This window comes from Micromys minutus (genome assembly GCF_963924665.1).
Source record: "Micromys minutus genome assembly, chromosome: 12".
In the NCBI taxonomy this organism is placed as follows: Eukaryota; Metazoa; Chordata; class Mammalia; order Rodentia; family Muridae; genus Micromys; species Micromys minutus.
The window spans coordinates 52,881,780-52,901,379 of record NC_137981.1 but is presented as its reverse complement, the minus strand read 5'-3'; the positions used below and the strand labels follow the sequence as shown (position 1 = coordinate 52,901,379).

General features: G+C 42.9%; 1 protein-coding gene across 1 annotated transcript in view; it reads left to right on the top strand.

Annotated features, from left to right (window-relative positions):
* EBF2 (EBF transcription factor 2) overlaps positions 1 to 19,600 on the top strand; it is a 195,040-nt gene that overhangs the window by 156,429 nt on the left and 19,011 nt on the right. The window contains 5 exon segments of the mRNA XM_080926761.1: positions 17,059 to 17,147; positions 18,467 to 18,485; positions 18,696 to 18,760; positions 18,844 to 18,969; positions 18,971 to 19,022. Of these exon segments, the coding sequence (XP_080782887.1) occupies positions 17,059 to 17,147; positions 18,467 to 18,485; positions 18,696 to 18,760; positions 18,844 to 18,969; positions 18,971 to 19,022 (351 nt within the window).

The window sequence follows — 19,600 nt, the reverse complement described above, 5'->3', positions numbered from 1 at the left end:
TGGTGCTGAAACTCATATACATTGAGCATGCATGCCATGTTTTACACTGACTCTTGGGACATACCAGACCTTTAGACTCTCACCTTTCAAGACATTAAGATGTAAAGGTAAGCTGTGCATGTTGTAGAGTCAGCAGGCTTGACTGGCCTGTTGAAGAGTTCTCTGCCCCATCTTCTAAGGTAGGGTACATATGCTGCGGGATTGAGGAGAGGACACTGTGGCATGGGGGCTGGAGTACAATGGTATTGGCCAAGCAGCCAGCTCTCCAGGCTATTCCAAACAAAGGCTGGGCTGCACGGTTTCCTGATTTTCACAGTGCAAGAGCTCTTTCCACCATGATTTCAAGCTACTGCATGACACCATAGGTTCATAGGTTCAATCCCCTGCGTTTACAAGCTGGAAAGCCAGGGCATTGTAAGCACTTGGGATGGAGTGGGTAGATAGTGAGCAGTGTGTTGGATCCATGCTCGGAATGTATATTAATGTCCCTTTTATTCTTACAGTGGTGTCATTGTGGCCTCTGGTTTGAACAAGGCAAATGTGATGAATACTAAATATTTATGTGAGATGTTGTAGCAACTGAATTTCAGTGATTTTGGATTTTTTTGATATTTGTTTGTTTGTCTGTTTGTTTGTTTGTTTGTTTGTTTTTGAAACAGGGTTTAGCTATGTAGCTCAAAGTGGCCTTGAACTTGAGGTCTTCAAGTGTTGAGATAAAGGAGGGTTCTCAAACTTAAGTATTGAAAAGAACTTAGAATAAGCCAAACAGAGGGCCTTGGGCATGAAGGGCTCTTGGGTGGGAAGGGCAATTTGATATCTGGCTGACACCATGAATGAGACAGAAGGCCTGAGTGTGGGGCAGCTTTGGCACAAGCTGAAGGGGTAGAGGCTAGGCCATCCTGGAATATTCTCTCAGCTCCTCAACTACTGTGGGGAATAGTGTCATGATCAAATTGGGCTCTTCAAAGGCAATATTGGGGTCAGGGGACAGCTCAGCCAGCACAGTGCTTGACATGTAAACATGAGGACCTGACACTGAAGCATAGAATCCGTATGGAAAAGTCCAGGCATAGTGGTATGGGAAACCAGACGAGAGAACGTCTGGGGCTTATTCACCGGCCAGTTCAACTGAATTGGTAAACTCCGTGTTTATCAAAAGACTTTGTCTCAAAAAAGGGAAGCAACTGAAGAAGACACTGAAAACCTCTGGCCTCCACACAAATGAATATACACGCTCTCATATATGTGAGTACACACACACACACACACACACACACACACGGGACTTTCTGGCTGTGATGCAGAGAATGGCTTAGAAGGCAGTGTAGATGCAGAGGGTCAAGTGGAGGCCAGCATGGTGGCCCAGACCGGCAATGACAGAAGCTTGGACTACAGTGCTGGTGGTGGGGACAGGCCGAAGTGAACGGAATTTAGGAGGTAGCATTGAAGGGACTCGATGATTGATTGGATGGGGTGATGGTTGGCGGGGGAGGGATGGAGACAATGCTCAGGTTTCAAGTTTGAAAAATTGGGTGGGTAGAGTTAGAAAGTGATGTTTTTTAAGGTATAGAGTGCTAGGAGAGTTCAGAGGGAGGACAAAATACTTCCAGCTGGCGGAGAAGTGGGAAGATTTAATATCATAAAGATGTCGATTAAGGAATACATTTAGCACAGTGCCAATCAAAATACCAACAAAATGTTTGGGGGGAACTATACAAGTTCATCTGAAAAGGTGTTAAACTAGAGACTCTGATTTTGAAAAACAAAAGGGCCTTGCCCCTCCAGACATTAAAACTATTTTAAGGTTTAATGAAAAGAATATGGAGACATGCAGGATTGTATAGAAATGCCAAGTAGCAGAAGAGAAAAATAGCAAGATAAACTCTTTCTGCCCACATCAAGTGTGTCCATACTTACGTACCAGCACACTGGGGTTCTTTCTCACGTCAGTGAGGAAAAGACAAAATTTTTATGTAATCTGCCGGACCAACTAGTTAGAAAGTGTGAGAAAGAAAGACTCAGATTTCTAGATGGACATTGTCAACTGGGAATATTTTTAAATTGATTATTGTTCATTGAAATGTACATACTTTAAAAGAATATACAACTAAAACATGGTTATCACCATGAATTTTGCTTCTCTGGACCCTAAGAAGAGACCATCGAGTGAAAATAAAAAGAAGGTGAGACTACATAAAAAGTAAAATTTGGCGCATCAAAAATGTCAAGTATTAAGAACAACATTTGGAGCATGTTCAACTTTAGAAAACACAGTCTTACATGCAAGATTTGTTGAGCAAAAAAAAAAAAATATGCCTCCTATTGCCAACTGCCCTTCTATATCACTGTGGTTAATGAAATGAACACTAGACATCTTACAGATTAGGAGATAAAGAAAAAAACCAAGGAAGAGTCAGCAAATCTGATCAGAAGTAATTCATGGATATGACTGGCAGGGGAAAGCAGACATATAGTCCTAGTTTTTGGAAGGGAGCAGCAACAGAGTTATGAGTCAAAGTTATCCTTGGTTACATAATGAGTTTATGGCTAGCCTCAACTATAGGAGACATTATCGGAAAGAAAGGAAGGAGGGAGGGAATGAGGGAGGGAAACAAGAAGGGCTGAGGAAGGGTGATTGATTTATTTCAATGTACTTATTCCATAAATGGCAATGCAAGCAAGAAGAGTGTTATAGGTTTTATTTCCATATCAAGGTGGCAAAGTTTTATATATATATATATATATATATATATATAAGGATGGTAGAACCGGAAGAAGGCGGGGCTTCTGTTGTACAGCGGAACAGGGAGGTGGATGCTTAGAGAGGAGCTCCTGGATGATCCTAGCCCTAAAGAATGTGAGGGCCTCATGATCTAACAGTTCTACTCTCAGCAACGTCTACCTAGAAAATAATTGAATTTGCCCAGGGCTCTTCATTGGAGTTCTATTTATAGTAGTGAAATATTAAAAATAACATTGATGTCCAGTGGGGGATTCATCAAGTCAAAGTCAGGATGTGTTTATACATTTTAAACACCAAAACTAATAGTGTAGATAGAATCTTGTTTACACGAAAGATACCATGATTTAAGTTTGTAAAAAAAAAACTTAAACCTGCATCCATGGTGGTGTGTGCCTATAATCCCAACACTGGGAGGTGGATGCAGGAAGACCAGGAGTTCAAGAGCATCTTCAGGTAAAATAGGAAGATAGAAGCCAGCCTTGACTACATCTTTAAAAAGTAATAATTTAAAAATCTTGTACTGAGTGTGGCAGTGCATACCTTTCATCCCAGCACACAGGAAGCAGAGGCAGGAGCATCCCAAGTGTGGTCTAGCAGAAGCTGCATAGTCTACCTGCTTTGCTTGCATAATATGATAAGTTTTGGGCAACTAAAAGAGGAATAATTGTACCAATATATAAGTAAGCAACTATGGTTTTCGGTATTGGTATTTTTACTTTTCTCAAGTTGAGTGCGATGATTTGTCACAATTAATCACAAATGTGTCTATTTGTGATTTTGATTTAAAAAATTTACAAAATTAAAAACTCCATGTCATGCATGTCTAACTATGGAAAGTATGTGCTCCTAAACTCAACTCTTAGTGTTCAAAGATGCTCCTTGTGGATGGAGCCATGAAAGGAAGGGGCCATGAGAGGCAGGCAGAGTGAGAGGGGTCAGAACTCTTTCGCTGATGCTTCTGCACTAGAGAAGAAACTAAAAATACAAGCACTGAGTCGGAGAGTTCGGAACTGACCCAATTGTTCCACCTTGAGGTCACTGGGCCAAGTACAACTCTTACTGGTGTCCCAGAGAAACCTGTACCATCCACAGTGGGGTCCAGGTCCTCAGGGAATGGGTTCATTTCCTCTTTTTTCCTTGCTGAAAGAAAACAGCATCGTGTGAGCTGAGTTAGTTTTGTTGTGATGACTGGAAAGGCAACAGCCTCCAAAAAGACTGAAGAAAGCAGATTTCCACCCAGACCCGAATCCTCAGGCCAGCCAGTCCAGGGAAGACTGGCTGCTTTTTCTCTGGAGAGACTCAAAGGCTTCTTGGGCTTCTAGCTGGTCTGGTCTCCCAGTGCTGGGGTTTTGACCATAAGCTGTGTCCTCTAAGCACCTCCCCTTTTCAGTTCCATACCTGGGGCTTCCCTATGGGATGGAACTGATAACTGACCGACCATGGCTGCTGTAGGTCTAAACAAAAGGCTCAGCTCCAATAGTGATGTGCACAAACTTACTCAGGTCTCAGAGCAAAGAGAAATTTGAAACCCGGAGAGCTGTGCTGGTCAGGGTAGAAGGAGATCTAAAAGAAGATGTCAGGGTCAGCCAGGAAAGCTGCTCCTGCGGACTGACGCAGCATCTGTCCTTTTCTTGTTCTTCTGTTAAGCCCCGGCCCTTTCTGAGCCTCAGTATTTTCATCTGTAAAACATGGATACCAGCTGGATGACTATCCACAGAGAGTTCCCTAACTGAACTGTCCACAACAACCATCAAATCATACTTTTTGAGGATTTCAGCCACTGTATCTAAGAAAGAAAGAAATTTAGGAGACATGGGTTCTTCTCTGGCCGTTGTCTCAGAGACTTCATGACTTGGAGAATTGGAAGGATCCTTAGGGGACAAAGGGCATGGCACCATGAACAGAATAGTAGTGTTTACTCTACTATTACTGTTTAGTTGGAACTTCCCGAAATGGAGATGTGAAAAGGAGGCAGGAAGGGAAAATCTCTCCTGCTTTGTCTCACTCCATTCTACCCAAACAACTCTACACTCCATAGTCTAGCTGCAGATGATTCAAGGAGGCACCACCATGATGGGGCTCACCGTATCAGAAATGCCTGCTATCATTAAGTAGACTGCAGTAATTCGTTCTCCAAGGCTTCTGTCACCAAAGGATGACACGAGCTACATCAGGGCTCCAATAAACATCAGCTTCCTCACACATGCGACTCTGCAGCTTTGTTTTTTCTGCAGCCATGGTTTGCTAACCTGCAACTTGCTGCTTAGGAGTTGAGAGCCACATGGGACTCAGCTCATCCGAAGAGTCCAATTGCCTCTGTCTGATTTGAAACCCAGAGGCGATGTGCCAGCTGAGGCTGAGGAGGGAGGAAGCCCCCTCCTTTGCTCTTCTGCAAGAGTTTTCTGCAGCCAACTGGCAATGAAGAAGGTCATTCTGATACCAGTGGGACCACAGCGGTTGGCTGGGCAGAGTTCTCAACTGTCTTTACTTGATGTGGCAGCAGGTTTACAAGGGAAGACTATCCCAAACATGGCGTGTATGCTTGTGTGTGTGTGTGTGTGTGTGTGTGTGTGTGTGTGTGTGTGTGTGTAAAACTGTGGTCCTCTGATTATAATCTTGTATTATTTACAGAAACCAGTTCAGATCAGCATAAGTGATCTGACAGCAGTTAATTGATGACCAGGCGGGCATAGATAAATACTGCTTTTTACTATTGTTCCTAAAACTCTTTGAAGAATCCAGGCTACACACTCATTGTGTGTGTGTGTGTGTGTGTGTGTGTGTGTGTGTGTGTGTGTAATTATGCATATATGCATGGGTGTGCTTGCCCCTGGAGGCCATTTCTTGACCCCGGGGGGCCTTTCTCGATCACTTCTCCAACCTAGTTTCCTAGACAGGCTCTTTGACTGAACCTGGGGTTTCCTGGGTTAGCCGACATAGGAGTGCCTGGGATCCACTCATTTCTTCCAGTGTTAGGGTTCCAAGTGCCCACCACTGAGCCTGCCCTTCTGTGGGGATGGACTCTGGGGACCTAAACTCATACCCTTGTGCTTGTGGAGCAATCATTCCCCCCCATTACCTCCCCCCATCTCCCTAGCCCCAGGCTGTCCATTTCATTGTAAGTTAAGTCTCTGATAAATTTTATCAGGAGAGAACTAGGAAGAAGAAAAAGCAGCGATTGTAATGTCCTAATTCCGTCTGTCGTCTGTTGAGCTCACAGGGCCTGACTCTTCTTGTGGCCTCTAATAACTGCCACCTTTCCTCCATGGTGACAGTTTTATTAGTACCTCTGCTTCATAGGTGAGAAACCCTTTGCACAGACAAATTAAGTCACCTACCCATGGTTGCCAAATAGGTTCTGTCTAAACTGTCTGCTTTGGAAGCTCAGCCCTTATCACTAATGTCTTATGTTTTCCAGTACTATGCAAACCGGACCTAGTAAGCAAAGTGGCCAAGATAAGAGGCAGGGATCTTCATCCAAACTTTAAAAACTATTCATTATTACTGTGTGTGTGTGTGTGTGTACAGGCAGAAGGTGTTTGCATGTCTCTGAGTTTCAAACTCTTCTGGGTGCTGGGGATTAAGCTCAGATAGACTTGGGAACCTAAGGTGGTTCCTCCAGCATCCACATGAAAGCGGCAGGCAGAGGGGTGTGTGCCTGTTATCCCAGGGCGGGAGAGGTGGAGGGGAAGGCATCCCTGGCGTTCACTGGACATCCAATTCAGCTGAGTCGTGAGAACCAGATTCAGTGGGAGATGCCGTCTCCAAAACTGACTAACTAATTAAATGGAGGAACAGTTGAGGAAGACACTGATGTCAATATATGACCCTCAAGGGCACGCGCACACATATGTGTACCTGTGTGTGCAAAATCATGTACACACGCACACACGTGAGAGCTGCTTACTTTAAAGGGAGGGTAAAGGCACTTATGTCCACAAGGGCAGTTATGCATGGAGCTATAAAATTATGGGAGCAATTAGTATGCCAAGCATCCGGCAGAAGGGTGGATACACTGCGGCTGTGTTGGGTCCACATGCCTTCCTCCCTTATTGCTCTTACTCCAGTAATGGCCTTTTGTGAATCTTCTTCTCTGTAAAATCTGAATTATTTCTGAAAAAACAAAAAACTTGCCCTGCTATGCCTTCACTCTCTGTGTGGCTTATGTGAGAACACAGTTGTTCAGGAAATGGGGAAGGGATGATCTGAGAAGATAGCCTTGGCAGGTGGGAGTTGGTGGGAGGCAGGTGGGGGTCACAGGTGGGGGTCACAGGTGGACTGAGGAGCAGAAGAAAAGCAAGGTCCCAGCTGGTCTGGGTGTGTGCAGATGCTTTGCAAGGTGTGCAATTAAATTTAAAGGCGACAGGATGGCCTGTCTGCTGAAGACCTCATGGAAAGTTGAGGAATCTCTGTTAGCTAACCCTCTGTCCCCCAAGACTTCTTATCTTTTATTTTAGCAGCGGCCCAAGTGTTGATTAAATAGCACTGTTCATTATTGGTGAGAAAGCATCTATCAACAGGAAGAGGCAGCCGTCGGGAGGAGAGGTGGGCAACTCTCCATAAAATTCCACCCCCTCCAATCATATCCCAGACAGCCTACTCCCCAAGGCTCTGCCGGAGGTGTGGGGGGTCCCCCCTCAATAAAGAAGCACCATGCAGATGTGAAAACATGATTTCAAATGTTAATAGCTCATCCATTTTATATTTCATCCCTCCCCCCATAACATTATCATGGGGAAGAAAATTCCCATCCTAGAAATGAGTCTGATTCTCCATTTGAAACATCCAGTTCAGACATCAAAAGCTGACCTAAGCACAATCAATCCCCGTTCAAACTGGAAACCAGTTGGATCAACAGCTCCCTTGGTGGCCTGTACTTTTACAAAGTTGCCCATATCTCTAGCTCTCCTGCCAGGCAGTTGCTTCTTCAGCTCAGTCTAAAGAATAACGTCCCCCCTGCCAGACCCAGAGTAGGAAGCTGTTGCTTCACGGGAGACCGCCCAGCTCCTTAATGGACCGGTGCTCGCCCGCTATAATATTCCGAGCGCAAGCCGCAAAGCACGTGTGCATTCATAACTACTGCCTGGTGGCATTTGGGTTTATGCCTGAAATTTATCTTTAATTTTTACAGTTGTCTCCTTAACCGTGTATATTACTCCCTTCTTCAAACAATCTGTCTGGTGACTGCAGTTTCTCCTGAAACCAAAGCATAATTAAATATTAAATTAATATTTCATTTGAAATTAAATATCAAAGGCTTCCGTCTAATCTTTCTCTTGTGCACCTTTGGTTCCCTTGTGTTCCCGCTCCTGTGTCCACAAAGGCGGGTGCCACCTCTGAGTAATTCTCTCTGGTTTTGTCTTTATTCCTGTTATTTATTTTTTTAATTGCTGCTGCCACGTTTGCTCCAATGACTCAAATGGACGCGGGGTGGGGGAGGTTTCAGTGTGTCCCACAAATTAGGGGCGGCACAACTCAACACCTTATGACTGCTGGGGTCCCATCTGCACTTCTCAGAGACTGCCATTAATTCAAACAAGTGAGACCCTCGGAATCATGAGCTGCCAGGAGTCTGCCCGTGTGTCTTCAGAGAAAGTTCCCAAAGCCTCTCCTGGTTAAGTGGCAGGCTGAAGGTGGCACTACTGGTCACTCTGCATCAGATGCTGTGAAAGCCTTATCTCAAGGAGTTAGTTAGCATGCTGAATTATATAGCCTTAGCATCCCTCACCCAAAAATTTGAAATTGAAAGTGCTCCCAAAACGTTTTGAGTATGAACATTATACTGTAGGTGGAAATTTCCACACCTGACATCCCGTTACACTGAACCCAGTCACCATGCAGGGATGCTAAAAATGTGGCACCTTACATTATCTCTGTACTGCATGTATACAATATATATTACATTCCAACGAAGTCCATGGTATGTGGAGATATCACCTCCATGCTGTCTCATTAAGAATATGCAAAGATTTCAAAATAAAATTTCAAAATCTGAAATAACTCCCAGCTCCAAGCATTTCTGATAAGGGATACTCGACCTGTATAAGGTTTAACTGTTGAAAGCATTAGGACTTTTGACGGGTTGGCAGTTGGTTAAGAAACTGAGGACAGGGCGAGCCAAGTGACAGAGATAGACTTCACTAGGATCAACAGGAAGGGCCAGAGGACTTGAAGATATGGAGATTGTGAAGGGAGAAAGGAGAAGTTCCGAGGACAGATGCTTGTTCTAGGACCGCTGAAGTCCTCCCAAAGCTGGGCTGGTCACCTGTCCTTCTGTTGTGTTAATAGACAATTACTCTCTGGGTCTGAAACAAAATGCCAGAGACGCCCATCTTCCTTTCTTTGCAACCACATAACATAGATTCCAGCTCTTTGGCTTTGTGCTTTTGGAACAAGAGTGAGATTCCTTTCAAGTGTTTTCTTTATTCTTGAAAGAAGTTGGGATTTGGAAGTGGAACTGTGGGGTCCTCTGATTCTGAGGACTATCTCCCTTCTGTGGACCACGGGCTTTATAGACATCATCTCTTAAGGCAAGACTGTCCTCTGCAAATGTAGATGCAGGTACGAGGCCGAGTGCAGAGTTGTTGCCTTCCGTGGCCTTTTGATAGAAATTCATCAGCTGCACACGATTCTAGGATTTAAGTGTGGACACAACTACTGAATGAGCCCCACAGCAGTGCTGTGATTCGCCAGCAGCCCAGAGTGGCAGGCAGACTGACCACTCAGATCCTCCCTTTACCCATCGTGGGTTTGTTTTTTCCAAACTCTTACAGCCCTACAAATAACTCCCATCATACCATATTTGTGGTTTGTGCTCTTAGTAGTCAGGGAATTAGTGATTTCTCTTATAAAAGACGTTTTTATTTTTAATCGTGTATATGTGAGTGTCCCTCTAAGTATTTGACACACGGAGACGCGGGTAGGAGGGTGGAGTAGATGCTGGAACCCCTGGAGCTAGAATTGCAGAGGTTGTGAGCTACCTTGTGTGGATGCTGGGAACCACGCTCTGGGGCTCCAGAAGAGCGGGAAGTTTCTAACCACTGAGCCATCCCTCCATCCCTAGGATTTTTTTTTTTTTTTTTTTTTTTTTTTTTTTTTTTTGGTAATGCTGATGCTTTCTTAATGAGATCGGTCCAGAGCACCAACAAGCAGCTCTTTCTCCACGTTCATCGATGCTGTTGGATTTTGGGAAAACAGATGCAGAACATAAGCTGCAGAAAGTCTGGTCTGATCCTTGTAGCTCTTCTGAAGACAGGAAAATACAAAAATCATATGGAATATATATGTATCTCATCAATCCTTTGGGAGAATTAGTCCGGAGCACCAGCCAGCTGTCCGTTTGTTTCTGAGTAGTTCCCACATAGATATTTTTAGTTAAATACTCTTTACTTTAAAAGTGACCTTTTCATGCATTTCTTAAAGTTTCTATCTCTTTGTTGGGCCCAAGATATGTAAGGAAATTCATCTATTATTCCCACAGTCAAAATGAGAAATGACACTAACGATCTAGGCTCTCAGGAGATATGTTATGAAATCTCAAGGTATTGATGAAAGTTTTTCATGGCTGATCCAAATGGGATTTAGACTCTGTGGCAGTGGAATCGTGTGTTATTAAACTCCTTAAGCAAACCCGGATGATTCCCAGTGGAGGATTAAGACATTCTATGTATCGCAAAGACGGAATTCTCATGTCGGAGTCTTCTCTATTGAATTCCCCCTTGATTAGCCACTGTAATATTTAACTTCATGCCATGCCGTAATTATTTAATAAAAGGTAAATATAAATTATACTTCAGGAGGTATATGACCTTTGACCTGAATGTTACGTTCTAAAGAAAGACACAGATAAACAGAACCTATAGGATGAAGCATATTTTTTTTAATTTTCTCTATTTTTGTCTTGCCAGCAGATTTCTGTGTCCCTGTTAGCCAGAGTGCTGGCAGAACTTCACAGCATCCCACACTCCATGTGGTACAGGAGGTTGTAAATTTACGGGGAAGATGGCAGTTAATGACCTGTTAGGTCCTTTGAGACAGTCGTGGTGCTGGTCTTGGACACCTCATTAGCTAATTGAAGTTTGCTTGGCCCACCTCAGGTCCCAAAGCCAGAGAACACCCAGGCTGATGGGGAGAAGGACAGGGGGATGGGATTCAAGGTAGAGAGGAAGTGGGGGTAGGGTGGGGAGATGGGATTCGAGGTAGAGCCTGGAAAGTTAGTTTGGGACTAAAGTAGACACGGTCAAACTCGGCTTTACAGTGTGGAGGTCTGAGGTGGTCCTATGGTTTTTGTAATGTTTTCACGTTTGTAAATAGCCCAAGTGGGTTTGATTTCATGGTTTGTACTTCAAGTGTGCCCTGGATTCAATGGGACTGTGGACCCTGTGTCTGGTGGTTTTTCAGCCTGCTAAGGGAAGTCAGTGGGAACAAAAGTGTAATAAATTCTATTTAAGAGAAACCGTAGTGTGTGCTGACCAGAGAGGCCTGTTCCTGTAAGTCCTGGGAAGATGGAGAAAGAAGATTAGTGGCCGGGGCTGTAGGGGTGGGATGCCACACTGCTCTCTCCTAGGAGAGTGTGTCCTTCCTTGCCCCAGGGAATGAATAAAGCAGCTACCGAAGGAGGGACTGGAAGCAGACAGGAAGAAAGACCTTAAACCAACCTTCTTACTTCTCCCGTTCATGTGCCTCCTGTACATTCAGAATGTACCCGTGTCTACCATTTTTCAGGTTTGTGTGTGCGTGTGTGTGTGTGGGGGGGGTGGGATAACAAGCAGTGCAGAGCTCACATGGTTAATTCTGAGGGTGATCCCAGTGTGAGTGTGTTTGCCTGCAGCACCAGGCAGCTGTTGCGGTTTGCTGGTTGATGCCACATGGTGCCTTTCCCACTATTAGTGGCTTCAGAGTCAGGTGGCCCAGGCAGGCACCACAGCCATCTGCAGTCTTATCCTTGAAGCTGGGAATGGAGCACAGAGGGCGGAGGGGGGGACGCTGCACTAGGCAGAAGAGAAGGCTAAGAGTACATGTTAGAGAAATCGGATGCCATCCTTGTCAGCGGACACAGCATTTAGCTTGGAGAGAGAGTCTATATAGTGACAGTGAGAGTTAGGGCCTGAATGGGGGGAAAGTGCTTTGTCAAATGCTCACCTCATAGTGACCCTTCAGAATATTCCAATAGCATTCCTATTGTCAACACACACAACAGCCACCGACCGTCTGTGAACTAGGCTCCTATAATTGTTGATATTACAAGGCTGAGTGAAAATTTTTACAGAAAGATTCCAGATGTGCAAATATCGACTTTCATGTATTCTAGGTAGGAGGGGGCTCTGGACACATGTCTGTCATACACCTCCCACCCCAAAATATGTTGGAAGACACTTTCAGAAAAAAGAAAAAATATATAGTATGTCAGTTTTTTTTTTTTTTTCATTGTCAGGGCAAAATACTGGGCAAAAAAATTTACAGAAGGAAGAATTTATTTAGGCTTAGAGTTTGAAACTGTCCATCAAGGTAGGGGAGGTCTAGAGTTGGGAATGCAAGGCCTATGGATACTTTGCATCTGCAATCAGGAGGCAGAGAGGGAGAGATGAACACCAGGACCTGGCTCACTTTTTCCTTTTCACTCAGCCTAGGAATGTGGCCTGTGGGATGACGCTACCCACACTCAGGGTGGGTTTTCTCTCTTCGGCTAAACCTTTCGGAAAATGCTTATCCGGAAGTGTGTCCCATAGGTGATTCCAGCTGACAATGGAGATTAACCATTGCATGTGTTATGACTGCGGGGAGCTAGGCCAGTGCTGCTGATGTGAGAGGAATCCTGTGCCATGTGCTGGTATACATAGGGTTAACCTAGAGGATGTATGGAAGCTGGGCGTGAGATTCCTCTCTTGGAAAGGAATCGTAGAAAGAGTAGAAAGGCTGGAGAGATAATTTGGTGGTGAAGAGCATGCACTGCTCGTCCAGAGGACTTGAGTTTGATTCTTAGCACCCACATCAGATGGGTCACAACCACCTATAACTAAAGCTCTAAGAGGATCTGCCATTGCTGAGCTCTGTGGGTACCTGCACTAAGAGTACACACTCACATACACACATGTACATATACCACACACACAAACACACACCTACAATAATGATAATGAAAGAATGCACACATACACACACACACATGCACATGAACACACATATGAATACACATGTTTTATTAAATGAGACATCAAAGCATAGGACATAGATAAGACTAGTATGTATTAATCCACAAAGACCTCAAAAAACCAAAAGGCCACCATCTTAAAGCCAACTAGAATTAATTAGCAGGAATTTAATAGTGTACTACCTAGAAACTTGAAGAGACTGTTTAGAAATTGTTTTTTTTTTTTACAAAAGGAGAGGCCTTAAAATAATAGAAATTTTTAAAAAATCATACCAAATCTATGGTGAGACATTTAAGTCCTTGAGGAAGTGGGTCCCCCGCCTCCTTTTTAAAAGAAAAAAATTATAATACTGAAAAAAATTTTTCCTTTTGGTTTTGTGTTAATGTTATAGTGACCCTGACCCAGACAACTTTTACTAGGGTTTTTTTTTTTTTCCAAAAATGTTCTTCAAGAGACACTCTCTGGATTAGAGAGTTAGCTCAGAGGTTAGAGTGCTTGTTAAGCATGAGGAGGTGAGTTCAGATGTCCTGTGCACTTGGAAAAATGATTCACTTGATGGTGTCTGCCTGCAAGCCCAGTGCTGGGAAGGTAGGGACAGAAAGACCCCCGGGGTTTGGCCCTAATAATGAGCTCTAGGTTCAGTGAGAGATCTTGTCTAAAAAAAAAAAGAAAAAAAAAAAAAAAACATAAAACTGAGCTCTGGCCTCCGAGATCTGCACACATCCTATCACCACCACATACATACATGTGTACACATACCACCACATACATACACATACATAACACGATATGCAATCCTCTTTAATTACCTTGTCACTTTGACAAAATGCATGAAAGGAGCTACTTGTAGGAGAAGGGGTTTATTTTGGCTCATGGACTCAGGGGCTGAGTCTACCATGGCAGGAAAGGACAGCTCGTCCTCTATTGGCAGGAGTTGGGAGCAGAATGCAGGAAGCAGACATGGATTTTTACCTTCAGGACTGTTCCCAGTGACTAGCATCCTAGGCCACAGTCCCACAAGTCCCACAACCTCCCTACAATGCGGCAGCCAGGGAGTACGCATTCAGTGTCTTTGGAGGACGTTTCAGAGTCAAACCATCATAAAATGTTCTTGAGTAGAAAAAAAAAATTTATTAGAAAAGAAAATAGAAATTACCAAGTAAGTACCTCACAAAAATAGAAATTAAAATCATAGAAATATAAGGAAAACTCATCAACCTCATTGATGAGTAAGTTTTCAGTTGAAAATTCAAAAAACTCGTAAGTTGAAATAATTATGTGCATAGTGGGAGGGAGTATGAATTTACATATTCTTCCAAGGAGTGATTTGCCAGTATCTGTACAAAGCCTTAAATATAAATCATAATTTTTGGTCCACTAATCCTAATTTTTGACATTTTCTGACTGAAGTAATTAAAGTTATGCACAAATGATAATTATTGCTTTCGCTTTTATAATAGTGAGAAATTAGGATCACATTAAATGCCTGAATTAGGAAGCCATTTAAATAAATTATAGAGCATGTCAAGGAAAATAGGCAGGAATTTAAAATAATGTTGTAAAAGACTATTTAAGCACCAGAGGGAAGGCTTACGGCAGACACCATTTCTAGGTGGGTTAAAGGAGGCTGCGCAGCAGAAGTCACATTTCTCAGTAATTTTAAGTATGTGTGTTTAATCTGAAAGATATAATCAAAGGTGTTCATTATGGGCATCCCATTGTCTGTCACCCAACTGGAAATATTTTGATTGTTTTCCTTATTAGAGCAGGAGTAAAATTTCGCTGTACAAAGATTCAGTTGGTACAAAGAAGTAGGAAGTGAAAATACTCTAAACCGAAAATTCCACCAATGCAACTTTAAAAAGATGCTTTGACTAAATATTTCATAATTTCTTATCATGCATTTGAATTATCTTCTTCTCTCTACGCATTGTTCCCCCTAACTTTTCCCAGATTCTCCCCACCTGTCAACTCCTGTCCTTTTCTCCTGAAAATGACTGTCAAATGTGTGTTGTTTATACACTCATAGGTGTGGGGCCATCCCCTGGAGTATGGTTGATCTGTCAGGAGCCACACTCTTAAAGGACTCATCAACTTTCTGTAGATCCTCAGCTGGGTGTGGGGGCTTGTGACACCTTTTCCTCCTCTGTGCTGGAATGTTGACTTACTTAATGCTGAGAGCTTATGAGCACAGTGGTCCTGTCGAGTCCAGAAAACATGGGCTCTTAACCATTTTTCTTCTACTTCATCCTCTGTGCTCCCTGAGCTTTGAAGGGAAGGTTTGCAAAATGCATCTCCCATTTGTGGACGAACTTCTACCCTCTACACTTTGACTAGGGCTTCAACTACCACCCACTGAACAAAGAAGCATCTCTGATAAGGGTGGAGAGCTGTGCTAGTCTGTGGGTAGAGAGATAAGAATTTAGAGAGTAGTCTGGTAAAATGTCAATTTAGCAGAACCGTCGTATAAAACAGTAGTGGGTTTACTGGGTTGTTGGCCAGACCACAGTACGAAGCATGTGTTTCCTCTGGTGGAGTAAGCCTTAGATCTAATCGTAAAGTGGTTGGTTACCCTCATAATGTTCCAGCTGCAGCCGCGCCCAGTGGCATGTGTTGGCACTCTGGTCATTACTATAGTTCACGGGCTTCATAGTTGGACAAGACCATTGATTGCTTCCTCCCCACAACCCAAGCTGGATATATAGCCCCCTCTAACACCACGAAAGCTAGCCAGCAGGGAGGAAGCATCTGAATTTGATTTCTCTATGACCTATAACCAAGCAATTGGGTCATACCATCAAATGCTGGTGGGCCACCAAGAGCGTAGGCAATAAATAGCCTGTATTGTTTGGGATATCTAACCCTCGTCATCGATTCAGTGGTAGGTTTATGTGTGGCTTTGTTCTTTTCTATGTAATCAAAATGGCTTATCATTTGTTTAAAGAAAATGTATCAATTGGTAGCATAATAGCAACAGGTGTTAATAAAATATGTATCAGAACAGGAATTTTTTAAAATATACTTTCTTATATTTGCTGTTGCCTGATAAGAGTGCAGAAAGTTGATTTATGTTTTGCATTTTTTGTCCTTGCTTTGATCATGTATTATTTTTAAACCTATTAAAACTTAAACAAAAGGAAAGGAGAAAGGGAGAAAAGGGACGAACTCTGAAGAACTCTTTAAAATAGAAGAAACACCGCAGTGTACTGTTCCCTTACTCACCGACTTGTTTTATAGTTATCAAATTAAATGTCTAATATGTGTCAGGCTCTATCATTAGCTATGAGACACAGAGATGAAACAGAATGAATTCTGCTCCCCTGAGCCTTTCAGGGTTATAGGGAGAGCCTGACCCTTTGAGAAAACATGAGTAGTCACATATCAATTGCAAATTAAGACAGTGTAGTTTGCATTAGAACAGCTTTCATGAGAATAAGATCCCACATGAATGAAAATATTTAAGAGAATGATTAAGGAAGGGGGCATTAGGAAAGATAAATAGATGAGAAGATAAACCTGGGAAAGAGAAGAGAGGAAGGAGAGAAAGAAAAATGATACAAAAGTGGTTTATTGTCTTTCTAATAAACTGGAGAATAGTTGGGTTGGGGTGTGGCTAAGTGGGAGAATGCTTGCCTGGCGTGCACAAGGCTCTGGGTTCAACCCCCTGGCATTGAAGAACAGAGATGGGGGAGGAAGGAATGAAGGGAAAGAGGGAAAGAAAGAAAGAAAGAAAGAAAGAAAGAGAGAGAGAGGAAGGAAGGAAGGAAATAAGAGAAAAAGAAACAAGAGAGGGAAAGGAAGGAACTAGAGGAGGGAGAAAGGAAGGGAGGAAGGAATTGGAGGAGGGAGGGAAAACAGAAGTAATTGGTACATGGCTGGCTGTGTGACCCCTCTGACCCGAGAGTGAGCAGGGGATCCGGAGTGTGTGCTGTAGGCAGAGATGAGGAAACATTGACTGGTTTTAATGGTATATGGAGACTTGCCACAAATTCCAAATGTATGTGTGAATTAACCAATGTCAGCAACATAATCTGCCACCTGAATGTAATACCACATATTAAATCTTAGAAAACATCAAAACTCTTCCGATACCCGTGAAAGACTTCATGGAAGAATTCTTTTACAACCTGGGTGTGTGCTCAAAGAAAATGCTTTGTCTTCCAGCCTTAAATGAACCCACCATAGACTATGGCTTCCAAAGACTGCAGAAAGTCATCCCACGGCACCCAGGTGACCCTGAGAGGCTAGCTAAGGTAAGATGCACTGGGAAATTGAAAAGCAAACATCTTTTCATAGATACTCAGCAAATTTACTCATTTGAGTCCCATTAAAATTAATTAAGCCTTGAAACTGGCTACGCTTTAGATAAGAATATAAACGTAAGGCTTGTGCTCATTTTGAAATATATTATGTTTAATATCTGAGGGAACGTGAAATCTGAAAGATTGGTCTCATAAAACAGATACACTACAAGAATTTGGCGGGGCTGGGAGGGTTGAGGCGGAGTTTCTCAGTATAATCCTGGCTGTTCTAGAACTATCTCTGTAGACCAGGCTGGCCTTGAACTCACAGTAATCTGTCTGCCTCTGCCTCCTGAGTGCTAGGTTTAAGGATGTGCACCACCACGCTTATAAAACATTGCTCACCATATAAAGATAAACATTTGCAGCATTGCTTAAAAATGCAAGTCTCACTCCTCTGTGTTTAAACAGGAACTTTACTTAGCCCCAGCTGCTGAAGCCTGTTGGTATAGAGGGAGGAATTCATGAAGAGTCTTTTGTACATAAAAGATTTAAGGATGATTGACCGTCTCCGTGCAAAACTTTGATGAAAGAGGTCATTTGCGAATGAATTTGTTCAGAAAATGTCACCTTAAATCTAGCTTATGACAGCACCATTCCATATTTAAAAATGGGTCCATCTGATTGTTGCTATTTGACCAGGGAAACTTAGATTTTTTTTAACATTTATATTTGTGCTTCAAGCATGCAGATTATGAAATGACATGCTCTTTATCTTGTGTTAGAATAAAACCCAAACAGCAGTGGCTTCAACAACAAACTTTTTCTTTTCCTCCCAGTAAAATACTCAGCACCACTAAGTCAGGCAATTCCTAGACAGCAGCTTAATATCAATTTAAAAGGCTGTAAACAAAGCAAGAACTACAAAAGGCCCCACAGAAAACCAAGGGGCAGAACAGCAAAAGGAGAGGAGAAGGATTCGCAATTGCTGATTTTTTTTCTGCTTAAAACGAATCGGGGGAAATATTATACGAATCGGGGGAAATATTATTGAAAGGATCCATCTTTACTAGAATAAACGTTAAGAGTAGGTTTTGCAAGAGAATTCCAGGACTCTGTTAACTCCTTGGCAAGCAGCTAAAGACCCATCAATCACTCCAAGAATATCCTATTAATTAAAAGTACCAAGATTAAAAATAAAATCTTAAAGTAGTTTTCAATAAAATATCCAAGGCATTGTCAATTTTAACTAACTTTGTCCTCAATTTGGTAGGATTTTTCTTGTTTTTGTTTTTATTCTATTTTTTTTGTTTTGTTTTGTTTTCTATCAGAAACCATTATGGAACCACGGTAGTGGTGAATTTCTGTAGCTACCCATTTGTAGGATTTGTAAATGTGCCTCTATCCTATTTATCAAACTTAATATTGTACTTCTTAACTTATTTTATTTGGAGGCAATGCGTGAACCTGTTTACATTTCTATTTTTTTTTTTTTTTTTTTTTTTTTTTTTGCCACGTGGGGTTGTATCTCTGATTGTACCCTCCCGTGTTTTCTTTCAGGAATGCTATTAAAAAGAGCTGCGGACCTGGTGGAAGCCCTCTACGGCACACCCCATAATAACCAGGTTAGAGTGTGTGTATCTTGTGCTCTGTGGAGTTTGACTCGTGGTTCTGGATACCGTGCTCACCCCAGCGTGCCTTTCCGTAGGACATCATTCTAAAGCGTGCTGCAGACATCGCAGAAGCTCTATACAGTGTCCCCAGGAACCCCAGCCAGATCCCAGCTCTCTCCAGCTCCCCCGCTCATAGCGGCATGATGGGTATCAACTCTTACGGGCAGCCAGCTCGGGGTCAGCATTTCGGAGTCCACACAAGGGAATAACCAAGGTACTGCCCTCCTGAAAGCCAGCGTCCAACTAGGTCTTCTCCATCAAAAGACCGGCTCTGCTGGGGTGGGCGGAGTCAGTGCGTCATGAACTATCCATGGGGCACGCAACACCTCCGGAACAGATGAGTTACTTCACCACTGCGGGCAGTTTTGTGATTAGAGTCTGAGCAATCTGGGGACTAGATAGAATTCTTTTGACTGGTAATATTAATGGCTAAAGTTGAGTATCATAAACTTCATAGAGTTTAGAAACGAGGCTTCATGGAATTCGTTTTATACAGAGAGAACAGATGGCACTGTTACTGCTCCACCCCCCACCCCACCCCTACCCCCACCCCCCGAAACTCTTGGTAACCCAAAGGAGTGACTTGGTTTGCCTTGGTTATTTCCACTGAACATGAGTGTATATGCTTTTCCTTTGATAATATGTTTTAGACTGCTTTATAATATGTTTGAATTTGCTGATTGGTTGATTGCTTTAGACTTTTTGAGACTCACACAAACTATGCAGTCCAGGCTGGCCTTAAGAGTTCACAGTATAGAGCAGGTTGGCCCTAAATTCACTATTTACTCCAGG